Source organism: Micropterus dolomieu, linkage group LG03 (assembly GCF_021292245.1).
Source record: "Micropterus dolomieu isolate WLL.071019.BEF.003 ecotype Adirondacks linkage group LG03, ASM2129224v1, whole genome shotgun sequence".
Lineage (NCBI taxonomy): Eukaryota > Metazoa > Chordata > Actinopteri > Centrarchiformes > Centrarchidae > Micropterus > Micropterus dolomieu.
Window position 1 is genome coordinate 23,355,946 of NC_060152.1, and position 20,294 is coordinate 23,376,239.

At 41.6% G+C, this 20,294-nt stretch overlaps 1 protein-coding gene and 1 long non-coding RNA gene across 9 annotated transcripts in view; one reads left to right on the top strand and one right to left on the bottom strand.

Moving 5' to 3' along the window:
- The window catches only part of cobl (cordon-bleu WH2 repeat protein), a 69,039-nt gene that overhangs the window by 42,751 nt on the left and 5,994 nt on the right, over positions 1 to 20,294 (top strand). For 6 of the 8 annotated variants that reach the window (XM_046043861.1, XM_046043860.1, XM_046043862.1 and 3 more), the window contains 8 exons: positions 5,685 to 6,282; positions 10,038 to 10,196; positions 13,672 to 13,993; positions 15,263 to 15,378; positions 15,708 to 15,899; positions 16,081 to 17,678; positions 17,787 to 18,020; positions 18,203 to 18,319. In XM_046043861.1, coding sequence (XP_045899817.1) covers positions 5,685 to 6,282; positions 10,038 to 10,196; positions 13,672 to 13,993; positions 15,263 to 15,378; positions 15,708 to 15,899; positions 16,081 to 17,678; positions 17,787 to 18,020; positions 18,203 to 18,319 — 3,336 coding nt within the window. The remainder of the gene's footprint in view (positions 1 to 5,684; positions 6,283 to 10,037; positions 10,197 to 13,671; positions 13,994 to 15,262; positions 15,379 to 15,707; positions 15,900 to 16,080; positions 17,679 to 17,786; positions 18,021 to 18,202; positions 18,320 to 20,294) is intronic. The other 2 variants (XM_046043866.1, XM_046043868.1) reach the window with 1 other exon arrangement.
- Positions 11,755 to 20,294, bottom strand: part of LOC123967690 — a 19,943-nt gene continuing 11,403 nt past the window's right edge. The window contains exon 2 of the long non-coding RNA XR_006824318.1: positions 11,755 to 13,975. This is a non-coding gene — a long non-coding RNA (uncharacterized LOC123967690). The remainder of the gene's footprint in view (positions 13,976 to 20,294) is intronic.

The following is a 20,294-nucleotide window of genomic DNA, read 5'->3' on the forward strand; positions in this document are numbered from 1 at the left end:
TTGAAATACAACAGAAACACAAAGTAGTACTGACAGCTTGTGGTAAATCTGTGCAACATTTTTAATGGGCATTTAGCATGTGAAAGTAAAAATTACACATTTGTGTGCACAGTAGCGAAGCAATATCTAAGAAAATTTATAATGCATGCTGGAAGCTACTGTGTTATTGCCAATTGCTGATCAGCTGATTGTCTCGCTAATGTAACTGGCAAAGCCAGACCACAGGCTGCAGAATAACTAGGCTACATGAAATTAATCCAACATACATATTTTACACTACTGACGGGGAAACAAGTCACTTCTCTCTGTGATTATGCCCATCTTCGAGCTAAAGCAAACAACAGTTTTCATTTGCATCGCTTAAGTCCGACTAACTTAGTTACCTGTCCAGCAGAAAACAGACAGCTTCAGCTCTGCTTTGAAAACATTTGTCCCACATCAGAACCTTCCATCTGGGAAAATCCACAACAATTATATCTGTGTGCCGTCATCTGTCCTGACTCCGTCTGGCTTCATCTTATGAAGATCCACAGGCTGTCTGCTCGTGCTAAATAACATGTGTGCATGTGTGTGGCGACACAATTTGGCGACCTCCGTGGAAGGGGGGACCCGTGGTTTTGTAGATAGAAATAGCTCATTCTAAGGTAATAAAAACATAACAGTTCATTATGTAAGGTCTTTATACACCACTGAAAACATAGTTATGGATCTTGTATTGCATTTCTGTCAATAGATCCTCAGAAATACTACACACTAAACCTTTCAAGAGTTAGGGTTAACATATTTGGATTTATTCACACACTATAATAACAGTGTTAATATTATTATGGTAATAGGCAGTATATTACCTTATTGGGAGAAAACTGGTTTCAGTAGATGTTGAGCACCCCCATATAGCCAAAACGGTACTGTATGATCCTCATTTCATATCGACTCTGCGAAGATTCAACTGATCTTGGGAGTTGAATCATACTCCTTTTATTGAATCATCAAATCTTCGACTATTTTGGGTCACCCCTAAACAGATGTACAACAAACGGTAAAGACTACAAAAGGGGCAATACAACAAACTTTCCATCTGTAGCAGAAGCACCTGATATACATTACATTGCCAAAGGTTTTGGGTTGCTTGCCTTCACATGCACATAAAGGTTAATGACATCCTATTCTTAATCTGTAGGGTTTAATATGGAGTTGGTCCACGCTTTCCAGCTATAACAGCTTCAACTCTTCTGGGAAGGCTGTCCCCAAGGTTTAGGAGTGTGTTCATGGGAATTTTTAACCATTCTTCTAAAAGCGCATTTGAGGGGTCAGACACAGATGTTTGACAAGAAGGCCTGGCTCACAGTCTCTGCTCTAATTCATCCCAAAGGTGTTCTATCAGGTTGAGGTCAGGACTCTGTGCAGGCCAGTCAAATTCTCCCCACCAAACTCGCTCATCCATGTCTTTATGGACCTTGCTTTGTGCACTGCTGCACAGTAATTTTTGAACAGGAAGGGACCATCCCCAAACTGTTTCCAACTTGGGAGCATGAAATTGTCCAAAATCTCTTGGGCTGCGGTGGAAAAGTCAAAAAAATCTTTCCTAACAATTTTGTGAAGGAGAATTCATAAGGACTTAGGAAAAGACGGCCGCGGGGCTAAGAGAATTTGACTGCTCCTATCTAGGTGACGTAATTATGCAAATGCTGATGTTACTGACGTGACCTGAACCATCTGTTAATAACTCTAACAGATTGCAGCGCTGTCTACAGAAAGCCAACCTTGAAATGAGCAAAACCACTGTTTATTTATTGTAGGCAGATAACTACTACTAACTAAAACTCACTGTGTCTACGAACATAGCTGTAAATGTAAACTGGAAGAAACAAGACAATGTAGATGACAATGGAACTGGGTCAGCCATGTGCTTCCTTATCCTTAGCTGGCTTCTTCCATGCCCCCCAACACACACACACACACACACACACACACACACACACACACACACACACACAATAACCCTAACGCATGCTAACTGTCTTCTAGTTTACTGTTTGAATGTTTTTGACCTCGGTGCCCTCACAGTGTTGAGACAACTCAGCCGCTATTATTATCTCAGACACACACATACATACACATACATCACCGCACACACATGCGTATACTCCATTTCACATTCCACATTAGTGCTGTAATGTTGCCCTGTAACAAAGCCCCTCACCCATCAAAAGTACTTCAAAACAACTGATGAATGGTCACGCCACCAGGTTGCAGTCTCCATGGGTGGCCCTATCTGATCAACATGCTCCAACATGGGGCCCCCTCACCTCTCAAATCATAAAGTGGAAAATTTAATGGACACACCAGACTGTTCTGCCATGGCCTTCAATGCACTTCTGTGTAACGGTGCATTCTGTTAAAAATTTACCCATGTCCACATATGTCATTTTATTTCTCAATAAAGAAGAGAAACATCAGAATGTTTTAAAGCAAAGAAGCATATTGGTAGTAAATGTGCTCATTGAGATTGACCAAAAACTGTCAATCGCCACTTCATTTTAGTTTAGTATTAGTCAATTATGTGACAAAAACATTGCAAAGAACAGAAAAAATTTGAATAGATGTAATCAACTTCTCTATTTTGCTTAACATTGGCGAGAGCTTCGTTTCGATAGACTGCAAGACAGATGCCGAGCTGGCCTTCTTTCTGTTGGTCTAGTAAGTAATAACTTACTAGCTGTTTTGCTTTGTCTGATGTTGTTGCACTTGCTTGATGTTTGGCTGTTAGCAAAGTTGTTGACTTGCTAGTTTTTGATGAGTAAGACATGTTATGTAATCATAACAAATGCACATGTACAGTTGTCCTTGTTAACAGCGGTAGATTACAATCTGAATCTAGGGGCGCCAAAGAAGGGGGAGATAGGGTAAAACTATTCATTCATCAACAAGCCAGTAAGTGGGAAATGATTTGTTTTATTCGACAGGGAGATGAGTCCATTCACCTCCTGTGCAAGTTGATCTCACTTTCTGTGAAGTCAGTTTTCTAAAAATCTATTTAAAAGTGATATGGACAGGTTTGAACAGTATAGATGTCCTTATTTCTAAAAAATCCCAATTGCTGCTGCTGCATTCAACTTTTCGTAACTCTAAAACAAAAAGAGAACATGCCCGGAGCTGCATGTAGTGTTGCATCATGTAGCAGGACAAGAGAGAGAACAGGCCACCTTGCCTTTCTACAGACAAACTAGATTTAAAATATACCCATGTCCGCATGTGTGAAGTTATTTCTCAATCAAGAAGAGAAAGATCAGAATATTTTCAGCAATAATGAAATAATTAACTACTGCGGAGCTTATCTCCCCTAATAATAAAACAAAGCAGTCTTCAGTCAATCATAAGACGAAAACATTACAGAGAACAGGAAAGCGTTGAATAGCTGTAATCTAGTTCTCTATTTTGCTCTTGTTAGTGGAGTCACTGTAGAACAAACACAATCAAATTGGTATTGAAACAAGGAAGTCAGGTGATCAGATCAGTGGCTGATGGCGTCCCAACATCCTTTCATAATCATCAGAAATAAATGGTGACTTGTTGATTGTGTTTCTTGTATTAAGAGTACACTTGGATAAACAATGTGGAAAGTATTTGCTTATTTAAGCCTCATAGATATTTAATACATCAGAATATGATCCATGGATCTGGCTCCTTGTTATAATGAACTTCTGAATGTTTTTCTTTTCTCAATAATATAGTCTACCTGAATAAAATCTACTTCTGATTAACCAGTAAATTTGAGTGGAAAGAGGTATTTCGTTTTACCATCTTTAAGAACTGCTCTATAGTGAACTCTTCACTCACTTCCACAACTTTGCATTGATTTCATTAGACACTGTTTTTACTTGTGATTTGATGCAACGTGACTTGACTGTACTTGTGGCGTCAGGACTTGAGATCCACTCGATACTTTAGCTGTCATTTGCTTTGTTGTGACTTGACTGGATGTCATGACACAAAGTTGACTTGAGACATGAGCAAAAGTGGCCAGATCGCGCCTCTGGCTTTCAGCAATACATGCGTAGCTTTTTTCAAAACAAGAAGAAAACTGCAAATGTAAATAAACAGCACACACAGTGTATACATGATCATATTCCATAGTCAGTTTAAGTTAATGTACAGTGTGACCTTGAATGTGGTATAATATAGATTCTTGAGACTTGGCTTCAGTCTCTAACAATCTTAAGTACATGCTGCGCTCCCAGTCTTGGCGCCAATAAGCCCATGAGAGCAGGACACACTTAACCCTGCAAACCTCAACATCTCCCTAATCCATACAGCCTAGCTCAGCCTGAGATATGAGATATATTATTCCTTCTCGTGTGTGTGTGTGTGTGTGTGTGTGTGTGTGTGTGTGTGTGTGTGTGCGCGCGCCTGTTTAGTCACACAGAGAAGCTTGTGTGCTTGTGCATGTGTGTTGCGGCCACAGCTTTTTCTTTCATAGCAGGGCTTGGCTGCAGTCTTATGTTTCACTCTGCAGGGAGCACACACATAAACATACTTACACACATGCATGCACAAAATCTGCAAGCGCACACACACACATCCATCTTCATAGGCAAGTCAGTTATCCATTTCAGCTTCAACTTTGGCCCACATCTACTGGTATGTCTGTATTCCTATATGTATGAATGCCAGAGAGGGAGAGAAGCGGGAGACCAAGGAAGAGAAAAACAGCCAGTTGGGGGGCCATTTGGATTTACATAGCATGCTATGCAGTGAGTTTATAGAGTTCACATGTGTGAACCCACTTTGCCTGCAGAAAGGCAAGGTGGCCAGATCTCTCTCTTGTCCTGCTGCATGATGCAACACTACATGCAGCTCCGGGCATGTTCTCTATTGAGTTGCAGAGTTATGAAAAGGTGAATGCTGCGGCAGTAATTGGGATTTTTTTTTTTTTTTTAGAAATAAGGACATCTATACTGTTGAAACCTGCCCATAGCACTTTAAAACAGATTCTTAGAAAACTGACTTCACAGAAAGTGAGATCAACTTGCACAGGAGGGTGTGAATGGACTCATATCCCTGTGTGGAATAAAACAGATCATTTCCCACTTGTTAGCTTGTTGATGATCCATAGTTTGATCCTTTCTCCCCCTTCTTTATTTTGATCTTTCTTCCATCCTTTACCCTCCTCTTCTGCAAGCTTCTATCTCAAAATGAATACATTTGAAACATGCATTGACAGATTTCTGTTTAACTACTTGTTCTCACTGAGCCAAATGTCTCTTGATATCATTTTTTACCCTGACTTCTTGCCTAAGTTGTACCTTGCCAATATTTGTGTTTAAATGGAATTGAGTGTTGGAGATATTGGAACAACATGACAAGACAGAGTTTCTAAATATTTTTGTTTGTGTTTGCACACACATGAAAGAAAAACCACAGTAAAATGCACATACAGTATCAATATGTACTATCAGTATACCACTGCATTAAATTAACTGCATCACTGCCAGACTTTATATGTCTTGTTGTACACCTGCCAGAACTCCACTTGATTTAATTACTCAGAAGTAAACTGTACTTTAGTCTTGGTAGACAGGCTGATTTATGGTTCGACCACACACGTACACATACATAGGCATAAGGTGCTGATGTAAATTAACTTTCGACATTTCTCTGTCTTTCCCTATCACTTCTATCAGATGGGCCTTGGCTCAGAAAGCCAGCAGAGGAAAAGAAAGGCTCCAGCCCCTCCTCCCAATACCCCAGGGCCAGACGACATGTCAACCTCTGGCGCTCCCACCCCGGATAGCTACGCAACCGAAATACCTACCCCAGCCTTCCGCACCAAGGTGGCACAGTCAACCACCGCCTCTGCTTCCACTGTGGTAACGCACACAACTAAACCAGTCCCCTTGAAAACAGCAGTACAACCGCCATCTGTATGCGCTGTCACAGCAACCTCCAGCTCCCTGACCCAAAGCAGCAGCACTGCCGACAGCCTCGCGGTCCAGGATTCCAGCTCTGAACTCAGCCACAGCCTCGATGACTCAGACGCTGACCTAGACCAAACTGATTCCCACTGCAGCAGCCTCACCAGCAGCACAGTGAGCGGGTCTGTGCGGGTCCAGCCCGCTACTAAAAGCTCCAGAATCAGGGTGAAAGAATCAGAAGATGCCAGCAGCATGCCTGCCAAATTAGATCAAGAGGCGACATCAGCTAGCAGCTCCAGGTCGGAGACTGAGTCGGCCCTAAACCTGAAACTGGATGAAGTTGAGAACAACAGACACAGCGCAATGGGTAAATATTTATAAAATGGCATGATAACAGACACTCAAAAAACAGCACCGGACACAGGTATTAGAAACCACAATCCACATTTGATTGTATCTTTAATACTCCTAATTTGATGCTTTCTGAAAACACACTATAATTATCAGGTGTTTTTTCTTTGATTGCGATGAGACACCCTATTTTATTCTAGTAATTGTCTAACATCTCTGTTGGCAGACTTCTTCTTTGCAACTTAAAGACAGATACACCAACACTGGTAGACTTTTAGATTCTTCAACAGGAAAAATGCCAAATGACAGTTAGGATATTTATATAGATAAAGCAGACACAGCACCTCAGGCCACGAACAAGCTCTACCTGTTCTATCTTAGTTTTAACTTCCTCCATCAGTTACTCTGTATAAACATAAATCACTTTTAACCAACTGGCATATCACATTTTCACACCACAGTACACAAAACATTTATATTCATCAAAGAAAATTAACTTGGCTTTTGATTGCTCAGCAGTGATGGCAAACACTCTCACTGTATGTTAAAGAAGTGAGTCAGTCTGAAGTTGCCTGCATAGGTTTTCTACATGTTAGAAAGTGACTTAATATCTGCCATGGAGAACTGAACTGTCACTTCTACAACTTCTGAAATATAAACTGCCGAGTGAGTGAGTGTGTGTGCACGTCATGGCTGAAATACAGGAACTAGCGGAGCTGGTATTCATCATAGCTCATGAGACAATACAGTCCTTGTCTCTCACCTGCACTTATCAATCCCTCGCATTCTTCTTATCTTTCTCTCTTTTTTTCTCTCTCTGTCTCTCTCTCTTTCTCATATGTGCATGCAGCCGCTCACACAAACCTTAAAAGCTGGCAGATGCAAAGGCAGACGGATCCATCATAGATTTAAACAGGATCTACTTGAACTTTAGCCGCCCTCGTATTGATCCTTTTATATAACCTAGATCTTGCTCTGTAGCAAATTGAGATTGCAGCAGAGGGCTGCCGTGTCTGACGGGCAGAGATGAGAGAGCTGTAGACCTCAGAAAAGGGATGACAAAGGTGAGGGTACTAGAATGGAGTTCAGAGAAAGGAGCATGGGAAGGTTTTGGCAGCGGGATGAGAGGGCAGCAAGGTAGAAACAAGGGGACTAGGGGGGATTTAAGGAAAGGAGAATGATGGACAGGCAGATGAATGGTTAGTGCATTAGTCACGATAGACCAGACAGCACCAGGTTCATTAATACATTTATAGACCTAGCTACTTCTGTATTTTCTCTACCCTGACAGTGCATCACCTTCTCTCTTCTCTTTTGCTTTACTCTCTCCCTATCTCCTTTTTCAACATCAACTTTTCATCAACAACATATTCTTCAGAGCAGCTTGACAACTGCACATTGTTATACGAACAATACACATTTGGCAGTGAATGAATAGCTGGTATACACGTTAGGGCTAGACAAGTACACCCTGCTTGTACAGTATAGGGTGGTGCCCTCATGCTTGTATAGGCAGAGACAGAAATGTACACAGCACAGGTTTCAGGTAGGCTTTCATTTTTATAGGTTTGATTTAGTCTTTCATCTATCTGGGTTTTGTTTAACCTTACGTTTAAGCAAAATGGATATGTAAGTCAAACGGTAAACTGTATGTCATTAGCTGTGAGAAAATCTAAATAAAGAGTGGTGGAGCTGTGAGAGACCAAACCATTAAAGTAAATGTTATACTAACTTTAGTATTTTTAAATTATTTTAAATCTTGGTTTTATACTTTTATACATTCAAAATGTCTGTTTGTATGCTTGTGCAGGAATGGGTATGTTAGTGTGTGTGTTGTATGTTAGGCACGAGGGAATACACATTATCAATGTTATGTGCATACATATGTCAGTTTCAATTCAAAACTTCAGCTTGGTTGCCTCAGACATCAGGGCAGTGTGTGCCACTTATTTAGGTATTTCTTTATTAGAAACACACATCACCAATAATATGAGGGGGAAACTGAGATGAAGTTGAAGGATTAGCATCAGGGTAATTTGTAGACTTTTGTGGATAGGAAAACTGTTTTACCGTGTCTGTATGTGTGTTTGTGTATGTGCTCCAGAAGCTGTCATGGTTATGATGGTGTTGTTTATCATCTTGGTGCTGCATGCTGTTTCAGTTCCTTCCTATTGTCGACAACAGAGTAAACAGATATAGTACATCGACAGCACCTGCTGACTAAGACTCAGCACACTGATCCATCACTAGTCCAAGGACTAGGTGGCTATATTTCAACAGAGCTGTTTTACAGTAATTGTGCTTTGGCTCTTAAAATCCAATATGTTATCCATATTGACTTTGTCTTATGTGTCAGTCCACTCTTCTGTTAGCATCACCCATCTCCTTTGCTTATCAATATAATGCTTCTTTCTATCATGGATTGACATAATATGTAGCAATTCTGCCTCTAACTACAGTAGTTCATGAAAGCTTTTGCGTTTGCTTTTTCCGAAAACCTAGGCATCTAGTCTCAAAGCAGAAAACTGTACACCGCTGACGAAGCTGCAGTCTTAACTGCACTTTAACCGTCCATGCATTGTGTTTCAAATATCTACTGAAGTTAGTATGCTAACAAGTTAGCCCTGGCCCGTTCTTTCTCGTAATATGACTTTGTATCTCAAGAGTTGCTAGTTCGATAGTATAGCTCAGGCCTCCCCCTGGAGTTTTAGCTGGGAGATGTGTGCGAACGACAAATTTGCTAAGTCACACAAGCTCTTTCAGCTTTTTAATCTAAAAATAATCTGACAAAAGGAAAAATATTCTTACACATATTTTTACTTTATCGAACTGCAAAATACAACCATACATCTTCTGAATTCAAGTTTCTCTCTTTCACCAAACTAGTGGCCTTGTTAACTCATCGTAAAACACACTTCATTCAAACTCATTCATTTTCAGTGAAAAAATATATTTTCATAAATTGTGCAGCTCTAGTTAGCAGCAGTTATGCCTTGATATGTGATATGCTGCCCCTATTTTTTTGGATTATAACTTTGACTTTGGAGAATAGTCTCAATTCTTACACATTCCACTGTTAATAAGTATTTGTTAGTGGTTGAATACAAGTTAGAAGTTACAGAAATACTGAAAAACCTCAGTAGCAGAGTATGGCGCACTGAAAAATTATTCTCTCGACAAATCTTTACTTTTTACTTTTCTTCAGCTGAAACTGGAGCAGTGGTTAAAACGTACAACTGAATGTACTGTAAACACTAGAGTAGCTGACAGTGTTAACAGGTTATTTATCCTCTACACTATTTACTTCGGCACAAGGTGTAAAAAGATTGGCGCTTGTGCAGAGTGTGAGTTTTTGTTGTTGGTGGTGAAACAGGTGGACATGGAGTACTTGCCGTGCACAGAATAAAAGGTGTTCAAACCAAATAAACGTTGTATTTATTCCAAGTAACAAAGTACTTTAACACTGATAACCTCTATGGCTCAGCAGACAAAGGACAGAGTTCTGCCCACAGAAACCCAAACTTCATCACCAGAGATAAAGAAGCCACTGTTTGAATAACAAGCAGTCTCTAAGAGGTGTAGCACGAAAACACAGAAGCTGAGATGTTGGCAGAATAAATAAAAAACAAAGATCTTGACGATTACACTATGTTTTCTTTGCCACTTTCAGTTTGATATGAAGTTTGCATGGAAGATGTTTGTGTCACGTTCCCCACTTTTACAAACATGACCATCGGTGCCTGCCCTGCCTGCATGCTGTTTCTCCTATAGGAGCCACTGATCGACCAGCGCCACCCAAACCTCGTCGTTCCCCGGCCCGGGAGCCACCACAGCTTGTCCTATCCCTTACCCCGTTCTCCCCTCCCCTTGAGCCCACAGAAAGCAACTCCCCACAGAGCCCCACGGAGGCGGAGGAAGCAGCTCCCCAGTGTAGGTTCCACATGGACTGCCTCTCCCTTTGCTTCACTCCTGGGCTTTCTTTTCTTTCCTAGATGCTGCTCTCCTGGTTTTCTAACTTAAATTTCATTCATCCCAAAAAGAGTATTTATTTTTGCAACCATCCTTTATTGCCGTGTGTGTGTGTGTGTGTGTGTGTGTGTGTGTGTGTGTGTGTGTCACTCTGGTCTCACGTGTTCTCCATCTTTCCATCAGCGATCTGAGCAGCTGAGTTGCTAAGTGATAGGGCCTACTGGGTCCATGTGAGGTCAAGTTGCTTCATATCTATAAATGTCAACCTGTAAGCCCAGGTATTTCTTCTGGATCCAAAAGGTCAGGGCTGGGGTTAACATCAATCAACTCGAGTGCCTTTTTTGTTGCATTTATACAGTACATTGGAGTATATTAGATGTATAATGGAAGACATCTTTGAGTGTTGTTGAACTCTCTGTGTGTTCTCTGCATGATAAGGCTTTATCATTTCACTGTTTGTTGTTCTCAGTTTCTTTCTTATAGGTTTTTCTCCTGATGGTGTTTTGATAGTGATCCTTGCCAAGTGCAATGTTCATGATCTATCCATCTTAAAACTCATCTGTTCTTTTCTTTACTCCCGACCCCTCACCCTACTTTGTAGTGTACTGCTGTGGGCCTGTGCGTCTGCGCTCCAAACACTCCTGAAGTCCCTCGCTGGCTTGACCCTTCTTTCGTCCGACAATCCTTTTTCATCAGTTCCCTTTGCTTTTTCCTGGCCCTTCATATTTCTGCTAGACCTCCTTCTGATGTACACCACACTCCTATCATTATTTTAAGAAATGTTCTACTGTTTCTTCTGTATTTGTTGTCAAGGTCTCTTTGCTATCATAAAGTGAATCATCTCATTTCTGTTACTTGCTTTCATTTGGTGTCGCAATGCCTCACAGGAGCCACTTCACAGCAACCTAATTTCATCTGTTCTTGTGATGGTTTGGATTTGATTCTTATGAGGACAAAAAATGCTGCAAGTGAAAGCAAGTCTTGCTCTCCAGTTTTACTCTTAACCAATGCTAGATTTCTTTTCTTTTTTACATATGTATGTATATACTGTTGGTGGTTTTGCATTTCAACTTGATCTGCTGGTTGCCATTGATTATGCATGAGATCAGAGCTGAGTTAAAAGTGGACTCACAGAATGTGGTCAAGAGACTATACAATGATAGATGAGCTAAACCCTGGACGTATCAGTTACAGTGTGATTGATGAGTGACATGCTGAAATGAGGCTATGAGGCAAGGCCATGTGATATTTATCAACCAATACTTTGGTGATGCGATATCTGCAGATCAATAGTTGGACAGTGGATGTTTCTCTCTGTGCCCGGTGTCGTGGCATGGTTTAGAAATCTGAGATCCGAATGCATGCTGCCTTTGGCAATATTATGGAAAGGTGATCTATCAGTGACATGTTGTTTTTTGGTAGTGGTGCCTCATGTATTTTTAAGACAAGTGTATGAAATAAATGACCTCTTCCTAAGGAGAGCTTATAACTTAGAAAAGAGAGTGACACTACACCCTAATTTGTTTTTAAAACTTTTGTTTATTATTCAGAAAGCTTATAGTTGCATGAATACTTCACAGCTTGTTCTTAAATGATAGGTGGGTATCCAAAATAACTCTTCTGTCCTGACATCCTGTGTGAAAAAGGGGTTTATTGTTTGGGGTCCAGAGCAAAATATATATATCCTTCCGATCTTTGGCTGCAAAACTGCGAGTAACCCAAATGTTCTGTTTGTGCAGTAACTATGTCAAGGGAATGGAGTCCTTGTTTTTATCAAATGACTTGTTCTGTACCATATGGATGTAGCTATTGTGGTGTCTCAAAATAATATTTCAGTGAAGTAGAATTTTATATTTTTCAGATGGATGATGGTTAGTCAATTTCTGGCTCTGATGACAGCAATGTACATGGCAGATCTGATGAAAATTTCATTTTACAGTAATCCGATTTTATGTAAAACATTAATCATCCTCTGCAAGTTCTAAGCCATTGAGTTATGGTGCAAATCTTTTGGCTAGTTAGAGTATGTGTACTTGAGCCAGTAGAGTTGTGATAATGAACATGCAATTATCTGTAAAGGCAATCTGTGTTGTATTGAAAAACAGAACATATGTTTGAAAGACATTTTTCAATTAAACAGTTGAAGACTGGATCAAGATTCAAGGACGTTGGTTTGGGATTGTGCATGGATTGCCTTCGTTAGAGTTTGAAAAGTCACATTTTGCTTGGCTTTAATGAAGCATGTGCCTAAGGTCATATTGAGTCGGAGGTTTGAGAACTATGTGTGGATGTTTACTTGTGTATTTGTAATGCATGCACATATGTGTGCAAATGTGCATAAGACTATGTGTGTATACATGCGCTTGTCTGTGCACGTGTGTGTGTGTGTGTGTGTGTGTGTGCCCTGATTGTGGCTGTTGCTGGCATTACTAAGCTGTTGCTGGGAATGAGCTGGGAGGACAGCCCTGTGAGTCATCACCACATCTCCTGGAACTGACTGTTCTCTCCACACCATTAGGAAGAGGCCCAAAACTGACAGGCGTAGCGCGCGCGCGCGCACACACACACACACACACACACACACACACACACACATACATATTGGAGGACAGGGCATGCCCAAATGCACTCACAGATACATGGTATTACAAACAAGGTCACTCACTGTTATACTCATTTTGAAGAATCCCCAGTTGAGTTCCCAGTCATGTGTATGCTGGCTGGACTGCTGAAAAGCTAACAAATAGTACATTGATTTTATTCTCTTGGCCTCGAGTTCAATGAGATCAGTGACAGACTAAATAAGTAAGTAAAACCCACAGGACTGACCAGTGCATGACTGTACTAAAAAGATGAGAGGGTATGAAGCAATACTATCTTTCACTGCAACCTAAAACAGTACCGTTACAATCTAATTAAAAGGGTTTGTTTACAGCAAGTCCACCCACACATCATTAAAGCTGTTTTATCAAGCCACAAGTGGTTGTGCTCCGGGCTTGTGTTTGTATATTTGGCTTGTGTTTTCTGTGTGGGGGGGGTGTTAAAATGAATGTTGAAACTAACGTAAATACTTCCTCTTTTTTTCCCCCCCTCTTCTTCCATCTCTCACTCTGCATGCTCGCACTACATCCTATGGTTCTTTTCAGACAAACATTTGTTTTTTTCCTCAGTGTTTTCCCAGGTATTAAATTAATTTATGGCTTGTGAAATTGAGAAAAATAAAGAAGGCCTAAAGGTTTTTTGAAGTGTATGCATGGCATGAGTAATGAACCTGAGGCCTTGATGATGTCTGAACCCAATACAAACCCATTCTCAGTCCTTTAGTTTCACAATATATAACCTTAGGTCATTGGACACCCTTTGATTTGGATGTTGAAGTTGCTAACAGTTATAACACCCTATACTGATGCTAAGATTGTACTCTATCCTCTCCCAGCTTGGCTTCACTCCATGCGGTGCTCCACAGCCAGTGGCCAGAAACCAGAAACTGGAACACCCGAGGAGGAGACCATGTCCTTGGGCAGCAGCAGTGGTGGCAGCAGCCTGCCCGACCAGGGTTACGCCGCCTCTGAGGGTATGGCAGAGGGCGAGGACTCAGGCATGGTTAGCTCTCCATCGGACGCCCATCCCACATCCCCAGATGGGAGTTTGTCCCTGGATGGAATTAGAGGAGGCGGAGGAGAGAGACTGCTGCGACCAGTGCGGGACAATTCCAGTGACAGCGATGAGGGATGTGCTACCTGGGGATCAAGACACAGGTAGAGACAAAGTCATGGAAGTAGGGGGCGACAAGATTGAGGGAGGAAAGTAGAATGAAGTTGACAAGCATGTACTGTATATTTATATTTACCTAATTTGTGAAATTGGACAATTAGTGATATTGGATGATGAAAAGTTGAATTCAAGATGGCTTGGTACATTAAGACATCTGCACTGGCCAAAAGAGAATACGGTGACTCACAGCGTCTACTTTACTCATTAATCTATCTGGTCTTGTGCTTCCCAGTATTTATTTTTTGCCTACTCCTACCAATCTTCTACCTCAGGTCTTTTCCATCACCTTTTATTTTTACATCCATTCTAATAGACAGTGGTTTCCTGGCATGTAAGATAATGCATGTACCATTGACCTTGCTGTCAGCTGATAAGTAACACCTGCCTGAAAATTATTAATAAAATTTTTTGCATTTAGCAGTCAAGTTTAGTTTTCCACCTGTGTTTCACCTGCAGTTTTAACGATCACTTTTTCAGCCAACTATAGAAGTCTTTTTAACTGTATAGAGACGGCAGTAATAACCAAGATCAGTTCCCATCATGTGTTATATGTGAGTTGTAGCCAAAGCTGGCACCTTCAACCTTTAGTGCTAGACTTTCATAGTTATGGTTCCAGGCCCTTATTCAAAGGCCTTTGTGGAAAATGAATGCTGCGCAGATCAATTTTCACCTTTTAAGTTGTTGTGGAATGTGTATGGTAATGTGCCCAGACCAGAGATCCTAGATCACTGCCCTTACTCAGTGAAACTGTATGAATCCAGGGCCTGGCCTGATGCTGCTGGCTCCTCAGTATTCCAGGAAAGCACTATAACCCTGTTTTCTCAGAATCGTTGAGGAAGAGAGGAACAGTCCAAGTCTCTTAGAAGACAAATTCTATTTGGTTTGGCCTTCTTGTTGCAATTTGTTATGGCTAATACGCCAGTAACTCATGAGAATGCTCTGTTGAACCCTTAAAGAGAGTGAAGAAAGTTTAAACTGTGGTAATAATATCTTTATTCTATGTGTTTCAAAGCCAAAAGGCTCCAATGAAAATAAAAGTGAACTTTGAACAAGCACAAAATATTTAAAACTAACACGTTTGTTTTCTTTCTTCTACTACTGAACTGCATTTAGCCTTTTGGTTTCCGTGGCAGATTAGTAATGGGAAGGGTGCTGGATCTAATAACATCAAATGTTTTGGGACTCTGTGTGTGTTTCTACGTGTCATTATGTGCAGATGTCTTTCTGACACATATTTTTATGTCCCTCCTCAGACATGATGACATCAACCCACAGGCAAAGTTAGGCAGGTTAAAAGGCTATGCAGATGACCCGGAGCTCACAGCCCAGCTCCATCAGACGTTGGCAGATTTTGAAGCAAACCTTGAAGGTGAGGGGACAGGCCACAATCCACATGTCATCTTAAACTGGATTTATATCTTTTCATTGAGGCGTCCTGGCAGTCCAGGCATACATGCCTCCAACATCGGAAATGATATCTGATGTAGTTAATTAAAGGATTAAAATGTCTTGATCATAATACCACTGCAACACTACCCTGTGTACTGAATGTTTCACATTACTCCATATTGACCACAAATGACTGTTCCAAACTCTTTTTGATAAGTAATTACCATGGTCATATTCTTAAATATCTAAATGTGCACTACGTACAGAAAGATTAAGATATTAACCTCTTGATCTGTTCCCCTTTTCCAGACCACATAGATATGGTCTCAGCAAAGGAGACTCCCTATACCATGTCCACAGACAGTAACGAGGTGCCGGTGTCTGTAGTAGACATGGATGTGCCAGTCACAGCCATAGATGAAGTACTGGAGGACTATGAACGTAACATTGTAGAAAAAGAGGCAAAGTCACTAACCAGGACTGAGTCCACTGGCAGCAAAGGTATGAAGAAGAATATGCTTACGTCCAGTAGATCATACAGATGCTGCTTTAGTGCATTTGATATTTTGTGCTTTCAGAGTCCATTTATTCAGGCTCAATGTTATTTATACAATACAGTTAATAAACTTATGTATTTTATTTATGTTATAAATGGATTTCTTTTTATCCCATCTTGTCAAAGGTCCTGTCTTTTGTCACCAGTCCAATGTGGAGCCACAGAACAAAAACAACAATGCTTGTACAGCAGCTGAAAGTAAGAAAAAGAGCAGTGCAAATAATAAGCAGCCCTCTCAACCTGAGCAGCATCTGGAGAAAAGGTCTATCGGTGATAAAAAGACAGAAAAAATACTAGAGACAAAGATTAAAGAAATAAGTATCACTGATACCAACAGTGCGAAAGAGGATACACAAAGAACACCAGCAGTGAAACCTTACAGTGACATGCAGAAACACAGAAAGAGCACTGACATCAAACCTGATCATGTGAAAAGTAACGCTCAATCTTTTCAAGAGAAGAAACCTGTTCTTCCATCAACCAGTCATAGATCAGTATCTACAGAAGGAGATGAAGAGATGCACAGTGTTTACCAAAATAGTTCCAGCTCGAATACTTCACAAGGTAAAATCACTCGCAATGTCACATCACGCTTCGGAATGAAAACTTTCACCGTGGTCCCTCCCAAACCCGCCATCATGCATGCTGCTACGGGAGAGCCAACTTCCAAAACTGTTGGTGCCATTAAGATTGACGATCAAGGAAATATGGTAAAAGTGGGGATGTCCCGGAACAAAGCTGATAGTTCATCAGAGTCAGGAATTAATTATAGCGAGGGGACTCCTCTTCTTGGAAAAGCCAAAGCTTTTTGGAGCTCAAATGAAAGACAAGAAAGTGCTGTGCCCCACGGCAAAGATCTCATTGATAAGGCAAGCACAGATGCCCTGAAAAGTACTACCACTGCAGTTGCAGAAACTACATTGAAGGCCAGTAACACTGAGGACCTGAAAATGAAGCAAACTTCACTTAATAAACCTGCAGAGAGATCCCTGCCTGAAAAGATGCTTAAAGAAAAAGCTAAAGAACTAGTAAAAGATATCAAAGTTGCAAAAGAGGAGCTGGTAGAGGTGGAGAGCAAGATTTCAGTGTCCCACAATGTTAAGGAGCCAAGTAATCTACCTACCCTTCCCCCTCCTATCCTGCCAGACTTGAAGAGAGACATGTCCTTCCTCAAACCATCCAGGCGAACCTCAAGCCAATACGTGGCTTCTGCCATCACTAAATACACCCCAAAGACCTCAGCTAAGACCAGCTCCATCCCTAACGTTCCTGACTCTGCTTCGTTAAAAGCCATCGGTTTCCAAAGATCAGGTCGGTCCATACAAGTGAATCCACACCAATCTTCCCAGTCATCTTTTTCAGATAATAAGGAGAATGAATCTAGTTCTAAATCCAACCTTCCTGGTCCTAAGAGGTCCATGAGCTACCCAGAGTATGTGTCAGATAGCCAGAGAGATTATGTAGAAGTGAGACCGGACAGAGGAGGATTTAGAAGTTGTGTTGGATCCACCAATGGAAGCTCTAATATGCTGGAAACAGAAACAGCCAAGAATAAGCACATGCACTCTAGTGGCCCCACCCAAATAAATATGACCGCCAATCATGACGGAGATAATATTAAACATATTCGGCCTAGAAGCCCCAGCCCTGTACAAAGCCGTCCTCTACACTCATCTGCCAAACCAACCACGGCTCCCAAGACTGTATCTCAAGGTCAGACAAGTGTGAGTAAAACTTGTATTAACTATTTCTTGTAATGGGTCTCTTGAAAAAGAAATGCTGTAAATTACAATGTAGTGTACAATGTAATGTACTCCACATCTTGTCTTCAGAACACGAGAGACATGACGAAGGCTGCCACCCATCTAACACCTGATGCAAAACCACAACCTTCTATCACAGTGTCAGACAGTGGTGTGGCCCCTGGGCCTCCATCAGTGACACTGTTTGGGCCAGTTAAAAAGTTCAGACCAGTGATCTGTAAATCTGTTGACAAAGAGACGTCTCTACACAGTAGCCTGATGGAGGCAATCCAGACAGGCGGAGGCAGGGACGGGCTCAGGAAGGTGAGATCAAGATACAGTTCATGGATGGATGAGACGGAGATAGTGATCATAATGCATTCACCACCACCACCAGCAGAAATATAGTATATTCTCAATTTAACATTTTCAGCTGTGTGTAAGTGATGGTGTTGGCTGGAAGATAAGAATGGGGTTTGATTTTCCTCTTTTTACTTCACAACTAGATAACCACTACTGGTCCCAGCAGCATGAAGAAAGCATCTTATGTTGAGGAGGAGAATGAGAGGTCTGCTCTTCTGGCTGCCATTAGAGCTCAGAGCAACTCCGGAAGGCTGAGGACGGTAACTACTCTCTTATAGCTGGTGCACACTAGAGGGTTCTCAAAGCTTTGCCCATTTTAAAAACATGGGATACCACAGACATGATGACAGATGCAACTGATTTTTAATAGAACACACACACCTGATGATTCTGTCAAGACGCAGGACCACACACTTGGCGTATATACTAAACGATTTCAGAGCGACCTCTCACAGAAACTCACGCAATCAAACGTGACTTGGACATAAGCAAACATAGAGGCAGACTGTCTTCGTCGGCTAATAGCCCTTGTGTGTGCTATGCACAGAAAAAAAAGGAGAACAAATCTGTGGATGAACTTGTGGCTGAGAAGAGGGAATCAGCATGGTTTATACATTTTACAGCGAGAGCAAATACGCAACTCGTCGGTGACTCTTCCCTGTCACCTCGCTCTCATTGTCTGTTTCTGATTGGAGGCTCCACGATTTCAAGTTGTAATCAGGTGACCTTAAGATTATGTCTGTAAACCTCTCACACTACTGGATCATTTGGGTCGATAATGTTCCAACCCTCCCTGGATTGGGAACACCCCTGCGATTGTCAGGAGGAGCGGATCGGATCCCAAATCTGCCATATTATCCTCTATTGTGCAGCCAGCATTAGCTATTTATGCAATATCACTCCATGCCTGTCAATACCAAGAGGGTGGTGGGGAGATGAAACCTAGCCCTGAAAGTCACAGTATGATTGTTTGTTTTAACAATGAGTATACCATCCACTTTCACCCTCCTTGAACTCCTTCACTGTATTCACTTCTTTTTAGCCGAGCTAGCTACTTTTGTACAGACATTCAAGGTCCCAAGAAGATGAATCCTAATCCATTTGTTCATCCTTGGACTTTTCCTCAAGTGCCATAATTGACATTGACAATGGTTGACATTTTTGGTTACATAAGAAATGTACTAATGTACCAACTACTGGATGGATTGCCACATGAAATTTGGTTCAGATATTAAAAGTCCCTTGAAGATGAATCCTACTGACTTTTCCTCTAGTACCACCATCAGGTCAAAATAATTGTTCTCCCCAAGACTTTGATTTGACCTAATACTTGCAAAAATAGACATTCCTATTAGCCTCAGTTGTACTTGTTAATTAGCAAACACTAGCATGCTAACTAAGATGGTGAACATAAACTAACTAAACATCAGCATTAGCATTGTTTTGCTGACTGAAGTACACTGCTCAAAAAAATAAAGGGCACACTAAAATAACACAATGTAACTCCAAGTCAATCACACTCCTCTGAAATCAAACTGTCCACTTAGGAAGCAACACTGATTGACAATCAATGTCACATGCTGTTGTGCAGATGGAATAGACAACAGGTGGAAATTATAGGCAATTAGCAAGACACCCCCAATATAGGAGTGGTTCTGCAGGTGGTGACCACAGACCACTTCTCAGTTCCTATGCTTCCTGGCTGATGTTTTGGTCACTTTTGAATGCTGGCGGTGCTTTCACTCTAGTGGTAGCATGAGACGGAGTCTACAACCCACACAAGTGGCTCAGGTAGTGCAGCTCATCCAGGATGGCACATCAATGCGAGCTGTGGCAAGAAGGTTTGCTGTGTCTGTCAGCGTAGTGTCCAGAGCATGGAGTACATGGCCAGTACATCAGGAGACGTGGAGGAGTCCGTAGGAGGGCAACAACCCAGCAGCAGGTCCACTACCTCCGCCTTTGTGCAAGGAGGAGCAGGAGGAGCACTGCCAGAGCCCTGCAAAATGACCTCCAGCAGGCCACAAATGTGCATGTGTCTGCTCAAACTCCATGAGGGTGGTATGAGGGCCCGACGTCCACAGGTGGGGGTTATGCTTACAGCCCAACACCGTGCAGGACGTTTGGCATTTGCCAGAGAACACCAAGATTGGCAAATTCGCCACTGGCGCCCTGTGCTCTTCACAGATGAAAGCAGGTTCACACTGAGCACATGTGACAGACGTGACAGAGTCTGGA